Source organism: Macrobrachium nipponense, chromosome 22 (assembly GCF_015104395.2).
Source record: "Macrobrachium nipponense isolate FS-2020 chromosome 22, ASM1510439v2, whole genome shotgun sequence".
Lineage (NCBI taxonomy): Eukaryota > Metazoa > Arthropoda > Malacostraca > Decapoda > Palaemonidae > Macrobrachium > Macrobrachium nipponense.
This window is the reverse complement of record NC_087213.1, coordinates 51675738-51700632: the sequence shown is the minus strand read 5'-3', so window position 1 is coordinate 51700632 and position 24895 is coordinate 51675738. Positions and strand designations below refer to the sequence as shown.

Here is a 24895-nt window from a genome sequence, read left to right as displayed (position 1 = left end):
ACCATTGGCAGCTAATCTCACCTTTCTTTCAGGCTACCGGTGTGAGGGAAGTCGCCCTCGCCACCCTGAAAGCGTGGGTGGGCGGCTTCGGGAAGAACGCCGCCAAGGGCCAGCCCTACATTTTGGACAGGAAGCTGGCCGTCCAGATCTTCCCCGCGGGCAAGTCGACGGGTTACGTTGACCCCTTGTCCGCTGCCCCGCTGATAGCCTCCATCCAGCAAGACCTCCAGCAATCATTTGGGGTCGTAGCCTCCCAGGAGTCGGTCCCGGACGTCGCTGCCCTGGACCTTAACCTTGAGCCTATGGCGGTAGGTGGGGAGGATTTGTTGGTTGAGGTAGGTATGTCGAGCGCCCAAGGTCTTTCCTTGGGCGCTCCTGGATCTTCTCCTGTCCCCTCTTCTTCCGCTTCATTCCAAGGCTTTGCGGGATCTGAGATCCCTATTCGCTCTCCCGCTCTCTCTGTACCTCCTAAGGAGAAGGAAAGAGAGAACCGAAGACTCTAGCTAAGTCGACTTCTAGGAAGTCGTCTTCGTCTTCTTCGGCTAAGAAGTCGTCGACTTCCTATGCCGATGCGGTGAAGGCAAAGCCGAGCTCTTCTCAATCAAAGAGCTCCAGAAGCAAGGCTTCGAAGGAGAAGGCTCGCGCTCCCGCCGAGTCACTGCCTTCTCCCGCCTCCACTGCTTCCACTCCGGCTACGCCGGTAGGAGTAGCAAGCACCAGCACCTTTGATCCCTCTACTTTCTCAGCAGGGGTGATGGAACAGGTGGGCGTGCTAGTAGGCTCACAAATCTCCGCACTGGGGACACGGTTCGAGCAGATGTTTGCGCAGTTATCAAACAGTCTGTCTCAATCTGGACAATCAATCCAGGATCTCTCTAACAGAATGAGAGAAAATGAGGACCGAGTAGCTGGGCTAGCTCAGGCTCCTCCCCCAGTCTCCCCAGCATCTAGCACGGGGATTCTTCAACTCCCGCCATATGACTCCTTGCCAGCTTTCTCTATGGAGAACCCATGGAGAGTAGCTGCCTACGCTCCATTCAAAGATGGAATGATCTCTATCTCGGAGTGTGGAACTCGAAGGATTGAGGACTTCGAGTTTTACCCTCCGGGTCTGACGCAGCCTTTCATCGGATATGCTAGGCTGACGCCAACGGCTCTGACGAGGGAAGACAAGATCTCTAAGGAGTCAGTCCTTTATAGTAGAGATCACGCCCAGCGGGAATGGGTTCACTGCCTTGAGGACTGGGAGTGTACGAACACCAAACTCCAGGCCTACAAGAGTCCCTTCACTATTTTCGCGACGGAAGAGGAGGTTTCTCTTCCGTTCGCCACGAAATTAGTGGAGAAGTCCCTTCGGAGGCAGTCCTCAAGGATGAGCCCTCCCCACAGTTGAGGGAGGCGGAGTCTACTTCTCCGCTCTTCCCGGCCTTCGGAGAATTGTGGGAGAACTTGCCAGCTACGTTCACGCTTGGTAAGCTCAAACCGGACTGCGCCATGGACCAGTTCGGTGAGAAACTACCTAGGCTGCCGGATTCCCTAATCCAGGCAGAGTTCGATGCGCGAACTAGGTTTGGCAGGTCCCTCAATTCCCTCATAATCACAGAAATGGCTGCCCTTTCTTACGCTACGGAACCGCTGTTCAAGATTCTGGCGAAATCTCAGTTTCAGACGGTTCTAACGGACGCTTTTGACTTCTTCCAGGCTAGGAGGAACTGCCGGAAGCATGTCTTACAAGAATGCACCATCAGGCATGAGCCTAATAGACTCTTGGCCGCTAGCATGTGGGGAGCGGATCTCTTCCCAGAGTCCACGGTGAACGAGGTACACCACGAAGCTGCTAGACTCAACCAGAGCCTTAGAGCTAGGTGGGGTATTTCCTCAAAGAGGAAACAGGAATCCGTTCCCACTGCTGGCAAGAAACCGAAGAAGGCTGGTAAGAGGTTCCAGCCATATAAAAAGCTCCAGCAACAGCAGCAATTTGTGCAGGCGGTCCCGGTTACCCAACAGGGACAACCCGCCACCTCTAAGCAGAACCAGCCTATCCTCCTGTTGCCCCCGCAATCTCAACCATCCACTTCCTACGCTATCTCGCCGGCCTTCAACCCTGCATATGAGGCTCAAGGCTACACTCAACCGAGAGGTAGGGCGAGAGGTTACTTTCGTCAGCGTGGCGCAGGAAGGGGTACGAGGAGTAGACAGTTCAGAGGAGGGCGTGGTGGCCAACCCGCCCATCAACAATGAGGCTCCCCAGGTAGGAGGGAGGCTGTTCCTCTTCCGCCACAGGTGGGGGTTCAGCAATTGGGCACAGAGCATAGTGTCCAAAGGATTAGGCTGGAGTTGGATCAAAGATCCTCCTCCAATCAAATCATTTCATCAGATGCCGTCAAAGGAATTGACAGATTACGCGGAAGAACTCCTTCAGAAAGGAGCTATTGTGAGAGTCAAACATCTAAAATTTCAAGGTCGCTTATTCAGCGTGCCAAAGAAAGGCTCAACAAAAAGAAGGGTAATCTTAGACTTGTCAAAGCTAAACTCTTTCATTCGCTGCGACAAGTTCAAGATGCTTACCCTCTCGCAAGTAAGGACCTTACTTCGCGTGGAGCCGTCACATGCTCCATCGATCTTACAGACGCATACTCCTATATCCCTATAGCCAGGCACTTCCGCCCATTCCTAGGATTCAGGCTAGGAAATCAAACATTCTCATTCAAAGTGATGCCCTTCGGTCTGAATGTACCCAGGGTATTCACAAAGATAGCAGAAAGTGGTTGTGCAACAATTGAGAGCTCAGGGAATCATGGTAGCAGCATACCTCGACGATTGGTTGATCTGGGCACCAACAGTCGAGGAATGTCTCAAAGCCACCAAAAAGGTAGTTCACTTTCTGGAACATCTGGGGTTTCCAGATAAACAAAACGAAATCCAGACTTACTCCGGAATCTCGTTTTCAGTGGCTAGGAATCCAATGGGATTTGTCTTCCCACAATCTGTCAATTCCAGTGGCCAAACGGAAGGAAATAGCAAAATCTGTCAGGCAATTTCTCAAATGCAAACAAAACGTCAAGAAGAAACCAGGAGAGAATCCTGAGGGTCGCTTCATTTTGCTTCGGTAACAGATATCCTTCTGAAGCAAGGCTGAAAGATATAAATCGAATTTGGCGGTCAAAAGCAAACTCCAAATATCGAGACAAGTTGTCAGTAATTCCACAGATCCTCCGCAACCAACTACGGCCTTGGTCAAAGTAAAGAACTTAGCCAAGAAAGTACCCTTCAATATCCCCTCCAGTGTTAACCATTCACACGGATGCATGCCCTGTCCGGGTGGGGGGATACTCTCAGTTCAAAACAGGTTCAGCAGGGGACTTGGTCAGTTCAATTTCGCCAGCTCCACATAAACGTGTTGGAAGCAATGGCAGTATTTCTCACTCTGAAGAGACTGCTTCCCCCGAAGAAGTCTCATCTAAGGCTAGTTTTGGACAGTGCAGTGGTAGTTCATTGCATCAACAGAGGAGGGTCCAAATCCAAGCATGTGAACCATGTCATGATACCGCCATCTTTGCGTTAGCAAACAAACACAAATGGCATCTGTCTGCCACTCACCTGGCAGGGAGTAAGGAATGTGATAGCAGACGCCCTGTCCCGGTCAGTTCCTCTGGAATCAGAGTGGTCTCTGGACGTCGGGTCATTCCAAGTGGGTAAGACCGGAGAGTCCCAGGTCTCCAAGTGGATCTCTTCGCCTCACAATCGAACCACAAGCTCCCTTGCTATGTGGCCCCCAACCTGGACCCTCTGGCTTATGCCACGGACGCCCTGTCGTTGGATTGGAATCAGTGGAGGAGAATTTATGTTTTTTCCTCCAGTGAATCTTCTCTTGAAAGTCCTAAACAAACTAAGGTCTTTCAAAGGGATAGTAGCTCTGATTGCACCGGATGGCCCAAGAGCAACTGGTATCCTCTTCTTCTGGAATTGGGTCTCCGACCTCAACGGATCCCCAATCCCCAAACTATCTCAATCAGTACAAATGAGGACTGTGTTCGCTTCCTCAGAACTCTCCAGACCCTAACTTTATGGACTTCATGAAGTTTGCGGCTAATAAAGATGCTGACATTGATCCACAGAATATTCTCTTCCTAGAATCAGATAAGAGAGAGTCAACCATTAGACAATATGACTCAGCTGTTAAAAAATTAGCATCTTTCTTGAGAGAATCGAACACTACAACCATGACAGTTAATTTGGCTATATCCTTTTTCAGATCCTTATTTGAAAAAGGTTTAGCAGCTAGCACGATTACCACTCATAAATCGGCTTTGAAAGAAAACTTTCAAGTAGGTTTTCAGATAGATTTGACTGAATTTTATTTCACATCTATCCCTAAAGCCTGTGCTAGACTTAGACCTTCTCAGAGGCCTACTACAGTTTCATGGTTCTTAAATGATGTCCTCAAACTAGCTTCAGATACTGACAACTCATCTTGTACATTCATAATGCTCCTGAGGAAGGCATTATTCTTATTAAGCCTAGCCTCAGGAGCTAGAATTTCAGAACTGTCGGCTCTATCCAGGGATGCGGGTCATGTGGAATTCCTCCCATCAGGAGAAGTTCTACTTGCTCCGGATCGTAGCTTTTTAGCCAAAAATGAAGATCCTCTTGCAAGGTGGGCTCCTTGGAAGGTTTATCCCACTTCCACAGGATCCTTCTCTCTGCCCAGTATCAACTCTTAGAGCCTTTCTATCTCGTACTTCTTCTAGATCCTCAGGTGCTCTCTTCATGAGAGAAAAAGGTGGTACTTTATCAGTAAAAGGCATTAGACAGCAAATCCTTTACTTCATTAAACAAGCCAATCCTGAGTCATTCCCGAAAGCACATGATATCAGGGGAGTAGCCACCTCAATTAATTATTTTCAACATATGAATTTTGAGGATCTTAAAAAGTATACTGGATGGAAATCTCCGACAGTCTTTAAACGGCATTATTTAAAGTCCTTGGAATCTTTAAAGTTTTCAGCAGTAGCAGCGGGAAACATAGTTTCCCCTGATACTGTATAGTAGTTGTAGTATAGATCCAGGTCTCCTTTCTACCTAAATCAGCCAACATGCCTCACCCTATTGCCAGGCTACTCAACATCATAGCCTTAGCCGTTGAATCATTTAGTGGATTGTCCCTTATTTTTTTTTGCTAGGGACATCCACACTTGTACTGATAATGTACTTCAGTGTACCTACCCTTATTTTTATGCTAGGGTAGGACACAATATGTTTGTATATATTCACCATTTTTGTATTTATGATGAACTTCAGGTTCCACAATGTGGTTTGTATTATTTTATTTGCAATATTTGTATTAATGATGGATTTCAGTGTACCTACCCTTATTTTTATGCTAGGGTAGGGCACATGAGTTTGTATATTTTGTAATTTTGTTAAGTAAATCCCCCTTTTTTCTTTATATTACATGCAGCTCTGTAATTTTCTGTAATTACCATTTAAGTACTTTAAGCTTACTAACGTTCTATTATTTTCTGTTTAGTATAAGTTAGTTTAAGTGCTTAATTTGTATGCTGTAATTGATTTACTTATATTATATCCATCATTTTACACTGTTTTTCATTGTTCCTTTTTCCCATCTTGTCTGTTTCTCTGGTACTCTTTCATAGGCCGACACGAGCTGAGCCCAGAAAAGGGATTTTGACGAAGGAAAAATCTATTTCTGGGTGATTGGCTCGTGTCGCCCTATGAAACCCCCCCTTGATGGTTTGTTTTCCCCCCCTTGCAGGACAAGATGTATTTAGCTGTTTTAATTAAGGATGTCCGCTAGGGGCGCTGCTGTCCGTGGCGTCCTCTAGTAGTAGTAGTAGAGGCTGCATCGCCCGTTGGTATCAGCTCTCTCTTGGGGGGATTCTGATAGGAAGTTCTAATTGGTGTTTGTCTCGTGGTAGTGTTCCACACTCGCCCCTATATCATACCGACACTTCTTTTTAAGAGTGAGCGAGTCAGTTTTACAGACATTTTCTTAATTTTGTTTTTCTCTGGTAATTTTAGGCTAATTTTACCTAGAAAGAATGATATTAAGGATACTTTCATAGGGCGACACGAGCCAATCACCCAGAAATAGATTTTTCCTTCGTCAAAATCCCTTTTATGCATCGTTTCCATAAATCCTTTAAAAAGTTATACATTACTTCACGGTATCCAATAATATTGTATGTATTCTCATATTATTGTATTATAAAATACTACAGCAAATCTAAGCTAGTATTCTGAGGAGCGGCCAATGTTTTGGTTTCAAATCAGCTGATGGCGAACACGAGTTTGTTTCGCCATATTTAACACAATTCAGAGCAAATTTTCTTGCTTCTAGTTAGCATAGACAAATACCTAGATACTTGACTTATATGAGACAAGGTTATTTTTCCTTATACGACGTGTTTTTAGGTGGAAATATGAATTGAATATGTCTCGTTGTGATTGTGAACTTTTTTTTTTCGTTAACAGATTACGTTGGCGGTATGTTTATTGCGTAAAAAAATTATGTGATTCCGTTCACAATTTTCCTTTATACCATCGTAATATGAACTTAAGGTTATTTATCTTACATCGGTGTGAAATCAATAGTAAAATGTGTTCTTTCAAGCCCAGTAGTTTTGATTAAAATTATTTTATCTCAATTTTATCTACGGTTGTGTTTGATGGCATATGTTTACTGGAGTTTTATCCTTGTTCCTGATGAACGATAATAGTCATTAGCAGCTTGAACAGTTTTCTCAGCTTCAGTTATAACTAGGTTTAAATTTATACCATCGTAATATGAACTTAACGTTATTTATCTTACATCGGTGTGAAATCAATAGTAAAATGTGTTCTTTCAAGCCCAGTAGTTTTGATTAAAATTATTTTATCTCAATTTTATCTACGGTTGTGTTTGATGGCATATGTTTACTGGAGTTTTATCCTTGTTCCTGATGAACGATAATAGTCATTAGCAGCTTGAACAGTTTTCTCAGCTTCAGTTATAACTAGGTTTAAATTTAACTATACGTATTTCCCGATTGATCTTTGATCTATATTGAGACTTTGATCTATATTGATCTTTGATCTATAGCGAATAAAGTTATTACATTAAGATATCTCAGTTCTATTCTACATAACGTCATGTACGTTAATAGAGTACTATAGTACGATGATTGAAATACAAGCCAAACGGATGTTATCAAATTCGGTTGTACTTGGAAAAAAAAAAAAAAAAAAAAGTTGTTTCACGTTTGGTTGTTCATGGCTGTACACGTTTATGCAAAGAGTATAACGTTAAAACCATACTTTCATCATTCTCTTTTGCTGTTTTTGAACTTATGTAACTAGAAGATGGGATAAACTTAGGCTATTGTACTTTGGTCTCTCATAAAATCGGATTATCGTAAGACGAATTAACGTGACTTGAACACTACAGCTACCTGTACACTGTATAAAACCTTATATCTTTACATACATACCTAGACACCCAAAGGATTAAAGCTAGGCTTTTTTCACTTTACAGTATTTATAATACTATAATGTACTGTACAGTAACACTTAGTGTCGGTGGCCAGGAACGGAACCCCTGCCGCTGACCGAGGGCCGCCTGTATTAACTAACCTCTCTTGTACATTCATTGTCATTGTGTTACAAAAAACTTTTTATTAGATGCTGCAGGTCTGACCAAGCATTAAATTAAAACTAAATTGTTACTATAGTCAGTTCACTTAATGTAGATTCTTGGTGAGCCCTATGCGTAAGAGACATTTGTTTGGCAGCCTCTGGTTGGCTGGTATCGGAAGATAAGCCGCTCGCTCAATGCATATTTTTGTTTGTAGCCTAGAAAATTAGCAATATCTTTATATTTCTTCATTTATCTCACATTTTCCAAAAGATAGGAAAGTTTTGTTCATGCCATAAGATTCGGTATGAATAGTAACAACTAAATCATCTTTTCATGAAATCAATAAGATAAAACACAAAGGAATTACAATGAGTAAAAGTGAAGAGAGAAGCATTTAATTCTTTATACTTATTTTTACTTATCATTGGATATCATTGGATATTGCATCATTCATGCAATGAAGATAAACTAAAACTTGTGTATTTATATAGTAAATTCACCGTGAATAACACTGGTGCTTTGAGATTTTAGTTGCGTGTGATATGCGAAGAGAAAATGAAGAATACGTATTATTATGTTGCATCCGTACTTGACTCAGCCTATAAGGAAAAAATTCTTAGTTCTTTATTGCTTATTGCTTCACTTAGATGATTATTTCATATTACTCAAATAAGTCTCTGATATCTCTTGTTTTAAAATACGTGTATATTCATATAAGAAAATTAGAAACAATATGCTGTACCAACCTGGTTAAAGCTTAGGTTGAACTGAATTTCCCAGGGCCTGCCTAGATCTGAACTAATGATACCAGATGCATCCATCTAATTATTTAATTTTTTTTCCTTATCAGATATGTCCAGACATACTCACATATATGATATTGGATTGAAAATGTTTGACAGTTATAATGGGAATTCTTTGTTTTTATTTACAGATAATGTAATGACATATCATGGTAAATATTGTCAAAACTGCAACCATCTTATCTATTGCTAATTGGCAACTCATAGCTCTTGCTGAGACAACCAATGCAATTACGAAAGTATTTTGCAGATCACTGTCTTTCGGCAATACTGTCAACTTTAATCATTTACGGATTCAATGTACTAAGGCATTCTTAATTTTCTCTTCACATATCACACGCATCTAAAATCTGAAAATACCATGTATTCCGGGTGAATTCATTGTATGAAAACACAAGTTTTATTTTATCTTGATGGCATGAATGATGCAAAATCTGACAAGTAAAAACAGATATAAAGAATTAAATGCTTCTCTCTTCACTTTTACTCATTGTAATTCCCTTGTGTTTTACCTTGTTGATTTTAGAAAAAAATGATTTAGTTGTACTATTAATACCGAATCCTATGATATGACTAAGACTACTATCTTGTGTAAAGCATGAGATACATGAAGAAATATAAACATATTTCTAGTTTTCTAAGCTACAGACGAAAATATGAGATATTGAGTGAGCTGCCTACCTCCTGGTACCAGCCAATCAGAGGCCTCCAAAGAAACGTCTCATAGGCATAGGGCTCACTTAAGAATCTACCTTCAGTGAACCAACTGCAGTAGGTTGTTCGGTAGTAAGATCTGTGTCAAGTAGAGCATTCTCAAGTTGTCAAGACTGTCTTTAAGGTGTGAGTTATTTGGAAAGGATAGGACAGATCTTATTCAACTAATACAGTATGACCTGATTAATTTGGCACCCTTGGGACCATAGAAAATATCAGATGACAGAAATCACCTATAAAAAACCCACTATGTAAACAAAGTTTTCCCATCCCCTCCCACAATATATATTGCTGTGTTATCAAAAGTAGAACAAAGCTTATGAAGAATCACTATTATTCATTTGGTAGAGTTCCTTATGAAAATTCTGACCTGCTCCAAAAGCATCTCCCCAGGAATGCTTACACATTCACTGTCAGAGCTTAAGCAACTTTTTAAGTGGACTGTTGAATTCTAATATCTTCGTACCTTTTAAATGTTTTGTTACTGCAAACTTTTCTAGCTGTTGTTTTCAGCAAAAACCTAATAATCTGCTTTGTTTCTGTAAACTTGCACTGACTTTTGGCCTCAGTTTAGGTTGTTTGCAAAAATCATACAGTAGTCCCCCCGTAATCACGAGGGATGCGTACCAGACCCACCCATGAATAGTTGGAACCCCTATAAAAATGCTGAAAACAGCCTATTTTGTTTGTTAAAACTCAGGAAAAACCCACTTGGTTTTTTAATAGTTTTATCACAAAAGGTGCATTTTATGATGAAATTGATAAAAAAATCAAGAATTTGTGGATATTTCTCATAGATAAATACCGTGAATATGCGAATTTTCCGCGAATAATGCGGGGAAACGTTCCAGAGAGAAATTTGCGAATCCGGAGAACGCGAATACAGGGGGTCCACTGTATATGTAATACAGTTGTATTAACCCTCTTACGCCAATTGGACGTATGAAACGTCGAGTCAAAATGTCTCCCGTATGCCGATTGGACATATTATACGTCGACTCAAAAAAGTTTTTTTTAATTCGCGGAAAAATACTTATAGGCCTACCAGCCGAAAACTTTTGAATCACGCGCCTTGGGGGATGCTGGGAGTTCACAGATCAAGGCGTTGTTTTGTTTACAATCGTTACGCAGGTGCGCAAGGGCGAATTTCTTTCTTATCACACTAAAAAGTATCAGTGACATATCTCAAAAATTCTTTTGTCACTTTGACATTATTTTTGCACCATTTTAAGTTCTCTGTTACATGGAGTATTATATATGAAAATGTGCGCAATTTCATGTAGAATACAACGAAAAAAAAACACATGATTGTAGCTTTTATCAGTTTGGAAATACGTACGTATTTTCATATAAATAACGATAAGTGCCAAAATTTCAACCTTCGATCAACTTTGACTCTACCGAAATGGTCAAAAAACGGAATTGTAAGCTAAAACACTTATATTCTAGTAATATTCAATCATTTGTTTTCATTTTGCAACAAATTGGACGTCTCTTAGCACAATATTTCGATTTATGGTGAATTTATGAAAAAACTTTTTCCTTGCGTCCGCGAGGGAACTCTTCCGATAAATTTTTTCGTGCGATTGTCCTAATGTTTGCACCATTTTAAATTTGCCGTTACATAAAGTTTTATATATGGAAATGTGCGCAATTTCATGCACAATACAACTGAAAACAACCCATGGTTGTAGCTTTTATCAGTTTTGAAATATTTTCATATAAATAAAGATAAGTGCAAAAATTTCAAACTTCGGTCAACTTTGACTTTACCGAAATGGTCGAAAAACGCAGTTGTAAGCTAAAACTCATATATTCTAGTAATATTCAATCATTTACAGTGGGGCCTCGCTTAGTCACGGATCAGCAATCACGGATTCAGTTAATCACGGGTTTTCCTTGGACCACTTCTCAGTCTATACCTATCACTGGTATGAATCCCTGGTAGGCTAAGCCTCGTCCGGTTCCGATAACCAACAAATGCATGAACAGATTCACATTATGATATTAAATATTAACTGACATTAAAGGTAATAAAACCATTCTCACCTTATATATTATTGGCATGTCTTCATAATATGTAGCCTATTCATGGAATAATCTCACATCATTGACATCAACTTGTAGTTGAGCGGCCTGCAGAAATGTAAACATTGAGTTACACTTAACAGCACCTTTGTCATTCTTAACCTTTTAGAAACGTTAATAGTATTATTGTAATTACAGTAGTAATAACATTTAGGAAAACATTAATTTTCAATTCGAACTTCTTTATTGTTTTGGTATAACGTAATCAAACACGGCAGTCATACAAACGATAATTGTCATAGATTATCGTATTGTTGTTTGCGATCGGCGGCGAAGCATAAACGTAATAAAACCATTTTACCTTATGTATTATTGTCATAATTATATTCATAATAAAATGCATATCTTATATATTATTGGCATATCTTCATAATAAAAAGCTTCTTCAAGGAATAATTGCCCTTGGGGAATGCAGTTTTCCAAAAGACAAAAATACACTTGATATTTTTACCAGCATGCAACGATTACTTTAGTTTGATGTGATTACATTAATATTACAGTATGGTACTCTAAGCAGTACAGTAACTATTTTTTTTAATCATAAATGTATATTCATTCATGAAAAAAATACGTATGACCACCGTGACGTCACCAAACCTAGTCTCGTTCGTACACAATATGATAGTGGTTACACCGTTCAACAAACTACCGATGTATTTTTACGTAAGTATCCTCTAAATTCTGTCATAAATCACTTACTTTTTTGTGGATCCCAAATACTTTGTATATCCCGGAAAATTAACAAAATCGCGAATTTTATCATAGAGCAAGATTCACTAATTACTGTGTTTTCTTCTTCTTTTCATAACTAAATGATTTTTAGGATACACTCATTTACAAATGTTCAAATACTATGAATGTAAATTGCAAATTTCTCTCTCTCTCTCTCTCTCTCTCTCTCTCTCTCTCTCTCTCTCTCTCTCTCCTCTTTTATCACTTGCAGAAAAAACTATAATACTGATCTATTATTATCGTAATAAAAGAACAAAAAGGTCTTTTATTCTTTCTGTGATTTATGAAACTGCTTCAATACAACTTTTATAGTTGACTCAATGATTATCACATTATAACAGTATTCAAGAGAATATCTTATCACTATCCATGTTTCATTTCTTATCAACCATAAAAAATATTTCAAATACAAATTTCATTATGTATTTCTCGAGCTAAACTAGTAACAGTACGCTCGTCCTAAGCTGGTCTCTCAAGCTATTCAACAGTTACTCTCATCCCAAGCCTCTCTCTCTCTCTCTCTCTCTCTCTCTCTCTCTCCTCTCTCGTCTCTCTCTCTCTCTCTCTCTCTCTCTCTCTCTCTCTCTTTTTTTTTATCACTTGCAGAAAAAGCTATAATACTGATCTATTATTATCGTAAGAAAAGAACAAAAAGATCTTTTATTCTTTCTGTGATTTACGAAACTGCTTCAATACAACTTTTATAGTTGACTCAATGATTATCACATTATAACAGTATACAATAGAATATCTTATCACTATCCATGTTTCATTTCTTATCACCATAAAAATATTTCAAATACAAATTTCATTATGTATTTCTCGAGCTAAACTAATAACAGTACGCTCGTCCTAAGCTGGTCTCTCAAGCCATTCAACAGTTACTCTATCCAAGCTTCTCTCTCTCTCTCTCTCTCTCTCTCTCTCTCTCTCTCTCTCTCTCTCTCTCTCTTTCTTTTATCACTTGCAGAAAAAACTATAATACTGATCTATTATTATCGTAAGAAAAGAACAAAAAGGTCTTTTATTCTTTCTGTGATTTACGAAACTGCTTCAATACAACTTTTATAGTTGACTCAATGATTATCACATTATAACAGTATACAAGAGAATATCTTATCACTATCCATGTTTCATTTCTTATCACCATAAAAATATTTCAAATACAGATTTCATTATGTATTTCTCGAGCTAAGCTAGTATCAGTACGCTCGTCCTAAGCTGGTCTCTCAAGCTATTCAACAGTTACTCTCATCCCAAGCTGCTCTCTCTCTCTCTCTCTCTCTCTCTCTCTCTCTCTCTCTCTCAATAAAATATGAATTACTGAATCATAATACCATAAACTATTATGTACAAAGTTAATGATAATAATAATTCCATTAATAAATTCATTTCTTTTGGCAACTAAATTGTTTTCCAAAATAATTCTTTCGGTAATAAACGTCCATCAGCTGATTCTAAACGTAAACAAAAGACAAAACTAGATTTTTATTGCTGTATTTTGCTGTTTATACATTAATATTATAGTTGGGTGCTGTAATCTTTACAGTAAATTATGTTTTTTTATCATAAATATGTTCATTCGCAAAATAGATATACTATGTACTTTTAGTTTGGTGCAGCAGCCAAATCATGAAAATGGAAAGGAATTGTTAGGTAATATACTTTTGTTTGCTGATCTGATGAAGGGGAAATTGAAGATAGGAAAGAATAACTTTGAAACTGTCTTGAATTTAGTTTAAGGTGATAGTTGAAGACATATTTGGTGCTTGAACTAAAGTAGGCAGTTATAAACATTGAAATAGTGGTCTTGGGAGGGTTAATTATTAAAGTAGGCAGTTTAAAGCAATTTTTAGGGGTGGTATCAGGATAGCACGGGTATTTACTTATCACGGGGGGTTCTGGGCCCTATCCCCCTTGATTATCGAGGCCCTACTGTACCTTCATTTTGCAACGAATTAGAAGTCTCTAGCACAATATTCCGAAATACGTACGCCGCATTATCATAATATTTGCTCCTTTTCATATTAGCCATTTTATAAAGTTTCATTTATGAAAATGTGCGCAAATTCATGAAGATTACAACAAAAAATAATTGAAGGTGTAGCTTTTCTCATTTCCGAAATATTTGCATATAAAAAAACATATATATAAAAATTTTGACACTTAGTCAACTTTAACTCTTCCGAAATGGTCGAAATCTGCAATTCTAATCTAAAACTCTTACAGTATCGTTATATTCAATCATTTTTCTTCATTTTGAAACAAATTGGAAGTCTCTAGAACAATATTTAGATTTACAGTGAATTTTTGAAAAAAACATTTTTTACGTCCGCGCGTTACGAATTCGTGCATCATTTTGTTATAATATTTTTCCGGTGTTGCTTTTATCGTTTTACAATGTATTATATATCAAAATGATTGCAATTTAGTGTACAATACAACGAAAAAAAGTAACTCGTTAGCTTTAACCGTTTTTCGCACAGCATGATTTGAATACAATTATGTATGAAATTTTTTTTTTCGCTACCATATATCGCATTATTAACATATGATAATGATATTTTTTTCATTTCTGATGGTTGCATACTAAACTTCAGGCAATGACAAAAAAACGAGCCAAAAATGAACACGTAATCTTCAAAACTAAGCTCGCTGTGATTTTTTGAAAAAATTATTTTTTCCGCTTCCGCGCTCACTCCAAACCCACCTCGGCATACGGGAGAGGTTTTGATTTTTAGGGCTTCGGCGTAAGAGGGTTAAGAAAATTGGTAATTTTGATAAAATATGTTTTACATACTAAATTCAATTATATTTTATTCAGAGACTTACCAAGCAATTATTCAGCTGTAGGATTCCTATGCACGGCAGACTAAAGTTCAAATTTCTCGGTGGCACCGCCATCATTACTGCCCACTTCCGGTAAACAGGTATGACGTCGTCACACCTCTCAATTGGTTTTCTGCAGGCTCCCGAGTAACATTGGTAGCTCTGAGGACTTTCTTCATTATCTTTTGGATGGTTTTTTGACTTTCCTGGATATTGGTGATGTACAAGTTTTTTGGTTTGCTTTTGAATTACGTAGCTTAGCTTGTTTTGCTCATTCTGTTTATTTTGCTGCTCTTTTTTGCTTGATTATGTCTGATTTAAGCTCATCTGGAGTTATGTTTTGCGCAGATGGTTGCAAAAACTAGGCTAGTTAAGGAAATTTTCGATCACTAAGGAACTTAGATGTTCTGCATGTCATGATTGGGATGATGAAAAATGGAAACTTTACAGTTCACATCATAAGAGGGTTTTACGAGATAGGAAGAGAAAAGCAGCCCTTATGGCAGATAGTAAGGCTAGTGTAGCTCCTCTGTCTTCCCCTGTGTTGGCGAAGATTTCTACTCCTGCATCTTCTTCTATTCCTGGAAATCTTTCTCCCATTCTCAGTCCTCCAACCCCTTCACTCCTGACTCCTTTACCAGCTTCCCATGTTGCATTTTCTGATACCATTGCCAGCCTTGAATCAAGGTTCGAGAATAAGTAGGAGTATTTGGCTAATACATTGATGGTGTTAAGTGACTCCATGAAATCATTCATGGAGAAAAGTGTTGTTACAGTGCCCAGTGCTAGTGGAGTGGACGTGAAGTGCTTTCTGAGGGGGTGGCTGTCCATCCCTCCAGTTCTCCTAGACAAATGTCTCTGTCCCGCTCCCCCGCCTCGGGGAGAAGACATACCAGAGGTCCAAGGGAGACTGGCGGGGTTTGCCCACAGGCACTCGCCCCCTCTGGTGAGCCTGAAGTGTCGAATCAGGCATCGACTGAGCGCTGTTGGAAAGGCGTCTCTTTCAGTATGAGTTTATCGGACTCTAGTGGTTCGTCTTCTCCGGGTTTGTGTCACTGGTATATAGTTCCTGGGCTTCTTGTCCTCTGAAGAGATTTTAGACTGCAGACGTCTCCCCTTTCCCTGTAGTCATGCGGCTTCAACTCACGAAGGTTTGCTTTGAATCGTGACTCAGCAGATTCGACTGAGGTGTGGCAGGTGCGGGTGCATTTGAGACGAGGGGCACCGCTTCAGTCTACTCGACAGACTTCGACTTAGAGTCCGGAACCTTCTTCCGAATCGAAATGGAAGTCTTTGTCTTCCGTTCAATCAGATCAATCCCAGGAGGACCCAGCTTTGACTCCTTTTCGGCAGTGCCTTGAAGAATTTTTGTCCTTCTTTAAGGGTAAGACACCGCAGTCGAGGAAGGAAGACGCGGCCATGTCCCCTGCTTCTTCAGGGGAACAAGAACTAGAGCAAAGGCAAGAGCTAGAGCTAGAGCGAGAGCAAGAGCAATTATGAGAACAATAGAAAGAGTTAGGACAGGTCTCAACTCAACCTCCAACAGCTTACGCTTCTTTAATGAGGTTCCTTTTAGAATACTTTCTGGACCGTTTTTCTCCTGCCACTCCTTATCTGCCTTTGATCTTCATGATGAAGAAAAAGAAGCATCCAGAAGATCTCCTTCCCAGGTTAGTCTTCTCCTCTGCAGCTAGGAAGGCACTTTGTTTTCTGGAGAAGCGGCTGGCGACCAAGAGAGAACATGGCAAAAGCATCTTTCGCCTTCCCTCCTTCGTTGCTCATCAACAAGCGTTATAGGTTTTACATCATCGGGGAAGCTCCTTCCTTGGGAGTATCTGCTTCCTCCCAGGGGGACTTCTTGGCCCTGGTAGACGGGAATAGAAGAGCGGCATTTTTGGCTGCGAAAACGTTCTTTTCTTCTTCAGATATCGACCACCTTGTTCGTAACCTTTTTAAGGTTTTAGAGATCTTTAGCTTTATGGACTGGTCAATTGGAGCTCTGGTGAGGAAGTTAGAGGACTGCCCTTCGCTTGCCGAGGATCTGCGGGAAGACTGGCTGGGGTTACTGTCTTGTTCTGACAAGGAGATTGGAGATGGTGCTGATGAAGTAGCTTCCTTGTTTGCCATAGGGATGTTGAAGAAGCGTGAGCTGTGGTGCTCCTTTACCACTAAAGGGGTAATGACGGTTCAGAAGTCTGCTCTTTAGTTTTCCCCTCTGGTCAAGTCACACCTGTTTCCGCAAGACACGGTTCAGGATATTCTTTTGGCTGTCGAAAAGAAATCCACTGGATTTGCTAGCACAATCCACCAAGCATCCTAAGCCCTCAGCAGCAGTTGTAGCTCCAACCAAGCCTTTTTCATCGCTTCAGAAGTAGCATTTTCGTGGGGGAAAGTCACGCCCTTTCGCCAGACCTCACTCCAACCTTTGCCCACCCTCCAAGTCCTTTTCTAGATCCACAGTTAAGACTGAAAATAAGTAATGTTCCTGTCCTTTGCACGCCCATAGGTGTCAGGCTGCACCAGTTTTGGGAGGAATGGAAGATCAGAGGTGTAGAATTCTGGGTCATCGAAGTACTAAGTCTGGGTTACACCATTCCTTTCAAGGAAAGACCTCCCCTGTCCAAGGTCCCCATCATGGTTACATTTGATGGGGATAAATGTATCTGTATTTGGATGACTGGCTGCTCCAAGCTCCGTAGAAGAAGTGGTGTGCAAAGGACTTAAAAGAGGTCTCTCTGCCGGACACCAGGCTTTTCTTTCCCGAAAAGGGTTGAGTTGTGTCTTCGGACACTTCAGTAGTTCCTGACTAGTCAGTCGTGCTCAGAAGTACAGTGGATGAGTCTACTGGGTACCCTCTTCTCAGTAGAAAAGTTTGAGACTCTAGGAAGACTGCACTCGAGGACTCTACAGTTGTTCCTCAAGATGAACTGGTGCAGGAAGTCTCGACCAGATTCTACAGTTTTCCCAATTACAAGGGAAATCAAGGGCAATCTCTTGTGGTGGAATTCGAGAGAAAGGGTTCAAGAAGGCGTGTCTCTTCTTCCAGAGAACCTCTGCCTACCGTTTTATTCAGATGCGTCGGACATAAGTTGGGGAGCCCTTCTTCTAGATTGCAAAGCGTCGGGTATTTGGACAGAGCCCCAAAAATCCCTGCAAATCAACGTCAAGGAGCTCCTGGCTGTGTTCCTGGGCCTTCAGGAGTTTGTTCATCTAGTGGAAGGGCAGTTGGTGGCCATTCATGCCGACAACTCCACAACCCTGTCATACATTCGAAAGCAGGGCGGAACTCGCTTGTTCACTTTGTTCTCAAAGGCAGAGGACCTTCTGCCTTGGGTGGAACATTGTATACGTCTGGTTCCTCATTTTGTACAGTGGAAAATGAATGCACTTGGGGACAAACTCAGCAGGAGGAGGCAAGTTCTGTTGTTGGAATGGACTCTGAACTCGGAAGTTTGCCTGGACCTATGGAAGGTTTGGGGAAAACGATCCATCGACTTGTTTGCGATGTCCAAAAACAACCGTTTTCAGTTGTTCTGCTCCCCAGTTCAAGATCCTCTAGCCTGGGCAGTAGACGCCATGTTGCAGGACTGGTCGGGGTTAGACATTTGCGTTTCCTCACTTCAGGACGATCAGGGAGGTTATCAAGAAAGTAAAGCTCCATCAAAATGTTCGCATGACTTTGATAGCTCCCTTTTGAACGAGGAAAGAGTGGTTCCCAGACCTTCTGCATATGTTGGTGGACTTTCCTTCCTAAAAAGAAGTCGCTTCTCAGACAGCCACACTGTTATCTCTTCCATCAAGGGTTGTCCGCTCTTGCTCTGACAGGATTCAGACTGTCTGGACTCTTGTCAAAGCAAAAGGTTTTTCACGTAGAGTTGCAGAAGCGATTGCAAGATGCAGACACACCTCTTCTAACAACCTTTACCAGTCTAAGTGGAATGTTTTCAGAAGGTGGTGTAAACAAGCTAAAGTCTCTTCTTCTTCTGAGACCGCTGTGAGTCAGATTGCCGACTTCCTTCTCTTCTTAAGGTCGTCGAAGAAGTTATCCCCTTCTACGTTAAAGGATATTGAGCAATGTTAAGTTCTGTGTTCAAGCATAGGGGACTTGAACTGTCAATGAATAGTGAACTGACAGACCTCATCAGGTCCTTTGAGACATTGAAAGCGCCGAAGGACTGTGTAGCTTGGAACCTCAATGTAGTCCTGAAATTTATTTCCAGACCTCCCTTTGAGACTCTTTGTTCGTCTTCTCTGAAGAATTTAACAAAGAAAACTCTTTTTATTTGCACTGGCTTCAGTGAAACGTGTCGGTGAAATTCACGCTGTGGACAAAAGAGTAGGTTTCGCACAAAGAAATGCAGTGTGCTCCTTGGCCTTTTCCTTTTTGGCAAAAAACAAGAGGATGTCGGAACCTGGGCCTCGCTCTTTCATCATTAAGAATATTACAGATATTCTTGGCCCAGAAAATGAAGAAAGACTTCTCTGTCTAGTGAGAGTGCTAAACTGCTATCTACATGGAACAGAGAAAGTGAAAGGTCCTTCTCAACATTTATGGTGTTCAATGAAGAATCCTTCTCACCCTCTTTCGAAGAACGCCATGTCCTTCTTTCTCAGGTCTCTCATCACCGAGGCGCACTCCCAGGTTAAGGATGAGTCTTTTGTGCTGTTGAAGGTTAAGGCGCACAAAGTGGAACTATCGCTACCTCACTAGCGTTTTGCAGTAACCTATCCTTATCAGCAATCTTTCAGTCAACATTCTGGAGGTCTAAGTCAGTGTTTGCTACTCATTATTTGATTTGAAGGAAGTAGAGACTGTGTTCGAGTTTTGTAGTACTCTTGGGCCTTTATCCGTTGCTGGCATGGTATTAGGAGATGCAACATAGAGGGGGTGTCTGTCCCTCTTTTTATTTTGCCTTGTATCAAGGTTGTTGGGTCATTGGGAAGTCTGGAGGTACTTAGTACAGGGAGTACCCTCCAGTCGGTTTGGTATAGAGGGCTTTGGTTTTATTGGTTTTTGGTGTAGGTGACCATATTTTTCATTTTAATTAGTTTATCTGGTTCTCGCCCAGGGCAAGGGCATTCTTATTTTGTTGTTTCCTTGGTAAGTCAGCGGTTTAGCCCACGACTTCAAAGAACCTTCCACTTTGTAGAGGAGACGCACAGTCTAGCTACCACTCTCTCTACTAAGTAAGCAGAGCGCCAACCAGAGACAGTACCCTCCTGCAGCACCTCACTTACAAAGTAAGGTATGACAAGCATCATGGTCTATTCTTTCACACTGTAACCCTTTTGATAATTTAGTTATCTCAGGTGTTATCTCCACTATCCTCCACCTTTTAATTTGGAGTCAGCTGAATAATTGCTTGGTATGACTGAATAAAAATTATATTTTATTCATACTTACCAATCAATTATTTGATTCGAGCCCTTCCTCCTCCCCACAGATGGAGTTTACGGGCAAAATCCAATTGAGAGGTGTGACGACGTCATACCTGTTTACCGGAAGTGGGTGGTAGCTGGTTTCCTACACTAATGATGGCAATGCCACCAAGAAATTTTGAAGTTTAGTCTGCCGTGCGTAGGAATCCTACGGCTGAATAATTGCTTGGTAAGTATGAATAAAACATTATTTTATTATAAAAACATTTTTATGCATTGTTGTCACATCATATATAATTTATAGCAATCGGGTTCCATATGCATTTTGGTATAGTTTACCTTCTTGAAATCATCTTCTTTTTGCATTTTACGAACTCATCACTGCCTTTAATCGCTAAATGAAATGTATTTTGGAGATTGGTTTTTTTTACATAAATGACCACAGCTGGACTTTAAGTCCAGCTTACTTTATTTGTAAGTGCAGTCAATTTAATAAAGTAAAAGTGTGATTTTGCCAGTGTCAGGTGTTGCTTTTGCCTCTTCCAAAACGTTTTGTGGCCTGCATAATAATTTCTCCAGCTGTGGCATACTTTCATAATACTTTTCTCTCTATTTCATGAAGAATGAATAAGAATTTATTATTAATTATGGAAGTAATTGAAAAATGAGCAAATTTTTAACAAGTCAACTACTGTATCTAAATCCCTAATTAACATGTGTTAGTCACAGTAACTGACATCGGCGAACGGCTGTCTTGATTCGATTATTTATGTTATTATGTGCTGTTGTTTTTTTATTCTAGTGTCTTGCACTCAGTAGTAAGTTGCTGATTATAAGAAACAATAATGAATTCTTAGACAAGTCACAAGGTTGGTAAGCCAAATTTAATGTATGAAGATTCACAATAACTTAATGAACTTTGCTTCTGGACCTATTTAAATGCTAATTCAGATATAAAAAACATTATCAGTGGTAGGTATCTACCAGAACTTAGACAGGAATAGAATGCCTAGCGTAGTGTAATCTACCAAAAATACATCTTACATTATACATGGTGTAAATGATGAAATCATGTTTTTGAATAAAATTTTATTAAACACATGATCCACAAGTATGTATGCAAATTATAGTTCTTTTGTATGCTGTATATTTTTGAGTTTCACAGAATGTTTTCATTGGAAATTAACTGTGTGTATTTACGGGATAAGCTTCACCTCCTAAATCTGGAAAAATTTCAGAACTGAAATGACAGGTGGCACTGCCCTCGTAACCACTCAAGAACTAATGGAGGCTGATTCAAAGAAGTGCTGGATCATGGGAGTTGCTAGACCACAGAATGCTGGATTTAAGGGGCTAGACTGTCTTTCATTATTTGAGTTTTAATATGTCAAACTGATAATTGAACATGATCTTGTGCTGATATTTAATTATTTTCCAGGAGTAGCTCTGATGGGGAAGCTATGTTAGGGGAAGTGGCCTGTGGTCGTGTGTTAGGAGGGTTGAGGGAGATCTTGTGTGCTACATGTGACTATGCTCATGATCGATGTGCCAAACTTCTACATGCCAGGTATGAGCTACTTTCCTCTCAACACACTGATAACTTAAAATCCCGGGTGTAATCAAACCACTGAGTTAGCATACTTAATTCATAGGAAATTTCCAGTGCTGAACTCATAGGAATTTCTCTAAATGTTTTGTCTTGAATGATGTAAATTAACATTTATCTAGTGTACAGTCTTTAAGAATTTGATGATCTTTGTGAGATAATGATAAAATTCTAATTTTATATTTCCATTTCTTTAATTATTTCCAAAAATTGGCATTCACTGATGGTTGAAGATTGAACATTCAATTAAGATTTTCATGAGGAAGTATAGTCTCTTTCTTTTTTAAGAGCTCTGCTGACTTTTGATTATCCTCCTATTGCTGAATCTTTCCTCCAGTGTAGTTCTTATTACAATATATACTTCACTATTTGAGTAAATAATGGTGTTGAAAGTCAATGATTACTACTTCATGAAAGTAAAATCATTTGTATGAATTTAAACAGTCATTCTGGTATTTATTCTGTATGCCACACATGATACATAATGTATTTTATAAAAAAGTTTATGTGCAACAATTGTTCTAATATGGGAGGAACTTTATAGTTGTAATATGGGAGGAACTTTATAGTTGTAATATGGGAGGAACTTTATAGTTGTAATATGGGAGGAACTTTATAGTTGTAATATGGGAGGAACTGGCAAGATGAAACCAATAGCCAAAGCATGCCCATAAAATGACAGACTTCATACATATTTTATTTTTGATTTTTGATAGGCATCAAGGAAATCATGAGACCAAATTTAACTATCATGATCTGTGGTTATTTAACCTTTGATGAATAATTAATGGCTAACAAACCTAAGTGGACCAAACCCATTGCTGGATGATGAAATTTTTCTAAACAAAAAGAATTTGTCATACTTTTATTATCTACAGATACTTGATGAATAACCTACAGGACCCAGTCCTTATATGCAATTATGTGTATCTTTTGTGAATGTGCAGGCTTCAACCGGCAGGGACTGTCAAATTTTGGAAATCAGTTAAGAAAGTTTTATTATTTTACCTTCATAAATTTGATACAGTACATAGAAATGTCAAATTTTTAACAAAATGCGTTATATGAAATTTACATTTGAAATAAAATGTAAATTCTATCTCATTACACATTTTTTTTTAGAAATATAACTTCTGTATACTGTATAAAAATAATGAAGGTAAAACAAACAAACACAAACCAAACAGCTGTACATAGCAAACCAAACAGCTGTATACATAGCAAGTTCTATGACACCAGCGATTGAGTATGCATCCATATGTACTATATGCATACTATTGCAGTTATCTTTTGGGTTGTAGAAATAGAATATGAGAAAATACAGTAAAATTATAAGTGAGAATAGTATGAAATACATAAAAAAGATCCAGGATGATGAAAATGGGATTTCTGACAGCCCTTCACCTAACATAAAAATGTGCGTGGTTGCAAATTCCAGCTCTTCACTGTGGAAGCAGCAGTGATGTATTCAATTGTGTAAGTCAACAGAATTACCTGTTCCATTTAGTATTTTGCCTGTGCTTCAATGAAATTTCACTTATTTTCATTTAATATTCCTTATCAACCAACTTGTACTAAATTACAGGGTATTGTACAGGTAAGATGAGGTTATTAACTGTTGGTTTAATTGTAAGTGTATTCTAACACACCCAATTTGTAATCTGGGAAAATCACTAATCTGGCCAGTGACCTGCATGCAGATCTGGTGATGCTGGATCAGTGATGGTCTACCTGTACTTTATTCCAACTTTAAAGGATTGGTTCTCGGTACACATGGCTTCAAATCACCATTGTGTTGTGTACATATATGTATTACCTGCCTTGTTTTTCCACTTAAACATCCTTACTTCCCAGTTTGAGGGTATTCAGTCTCATCTGGAATGCTATGAAAAAATGAAGGTTGGAAAGGTTATTTTCAAATCTGTTTTAGTGTGCCAATAAATAGTTAATCCTCTGCAAAAACACTACTATGCCTTGAAAGTCCGATTTTGGTAATACCTATAAAAATAATTGGAAACAATTAGTTTGACTCCTAGCAAAATTGAAGTTATGATACCTTTCATACATTAAGTGAAAGGTATTCAAGAACATTTTGTATTTACTTAGAATTTTAGTTTTGAAATGATCAGGTGCTTTAGTAAAGGCGTGTTGATAAAATTCCTGTTTTACCTTTATTTCAGGTCCAGAGAACATGGCTTAGATAAAATGACTGCCAATGAATTTTTGACATTGTCTCGGATCATAGAAGATTTTGTTGCAGATACTGAATGTGTGTGTGGACGCAAAAGTACCTCATTCAGAATGGGCCTTCAAGGACAAGTATGTTTACAGAAGAATGTGATATAATTCAAAAATAAAATGTCATGTAATGTCGCATATTTTAAGATAGATCTTTGGTATCTCTGCTTACATGTATTTGGTGCTAATTAATTTCATGATGTTTAAATTTGAAGGCCACAAGGTTTGTGTTGAGGTTCCATGAAGAACGTGAAGCCAGACTGAAACTGAACTTGAGCAGTGAAAGATGGAGAGCAGTTCATGCTCCACCTGATTTGCAACGTCTTTTAGATCACATATCTGCAACAGGTTAGTATAAGAAGGCCTGTTATGAATCACAAGATTTGTGTGTCAGAGATGTGAAATATGGTATGAGATGGATTTGTTAGTCTTAACTTCAGTACTTTTGTAGAAGACTCTTTTATTAGTACTTCAAACCATTCTTTTCTCTGTGATACAGTAGTGTTGCTAGGGGGACCAGCCCCCCCCCCCCCCCCCCCCCCCCCCCCCCCCCCCCCCCCCCCCCCCCCCCCCCCCCCTGTCAGGTGCTTTTTGGCATATTCTTCATCACATTATGTTGGTCCCTATTATGTGTATGGCTTGTACTTGTATATAGATGGGAAGTGAATGTTTATTATTTAAACAATTTACTCTTGTGCTGCAGATGATATTTTGATTGGGTTTTGTTCATTCTAATGGTATTAATATTCTCTTTTTGATCCATTTACATGCCATTGGAATGTTTTAGCTGAGAAAGTAATTGAAATATATTTAGTATGTTTATATATATATATATATATACATATATATATATGCTATATCATATATATA

At 39.4% G+C, this 24895-nt stretch overlaps 1 protein-coding gene across 2 annotated transcripts in view; it reads left to right on the top strand.

Annotated features, from left to right (window-relative positions):
* The window catches only part of LOC135198635 (vacuolar protein sorting-associated protein 54-like), a 321344-nt gene that overhangs the window by 208288 nt on the left and 88161 nt on the right, over nt 1-24895 (top strand). For both annotated transcript variants that reach the window (XM_064226408.1, XM_064226409.1), the window contains exons 12-14: nt 21620-21748; nt 23968-24106; nt 24241-24373. In XM_064226408.1, coding sequence (XP_064082478.1) covers nt 21620-21748; nt 23968-24106; nt 24241-24373 — 401 coding nt within the window. The remainder of the gene's footprint in view (nt 1-21619; nt 21749-23967; nt 24107-24240; nt 24374-24895) is intronic.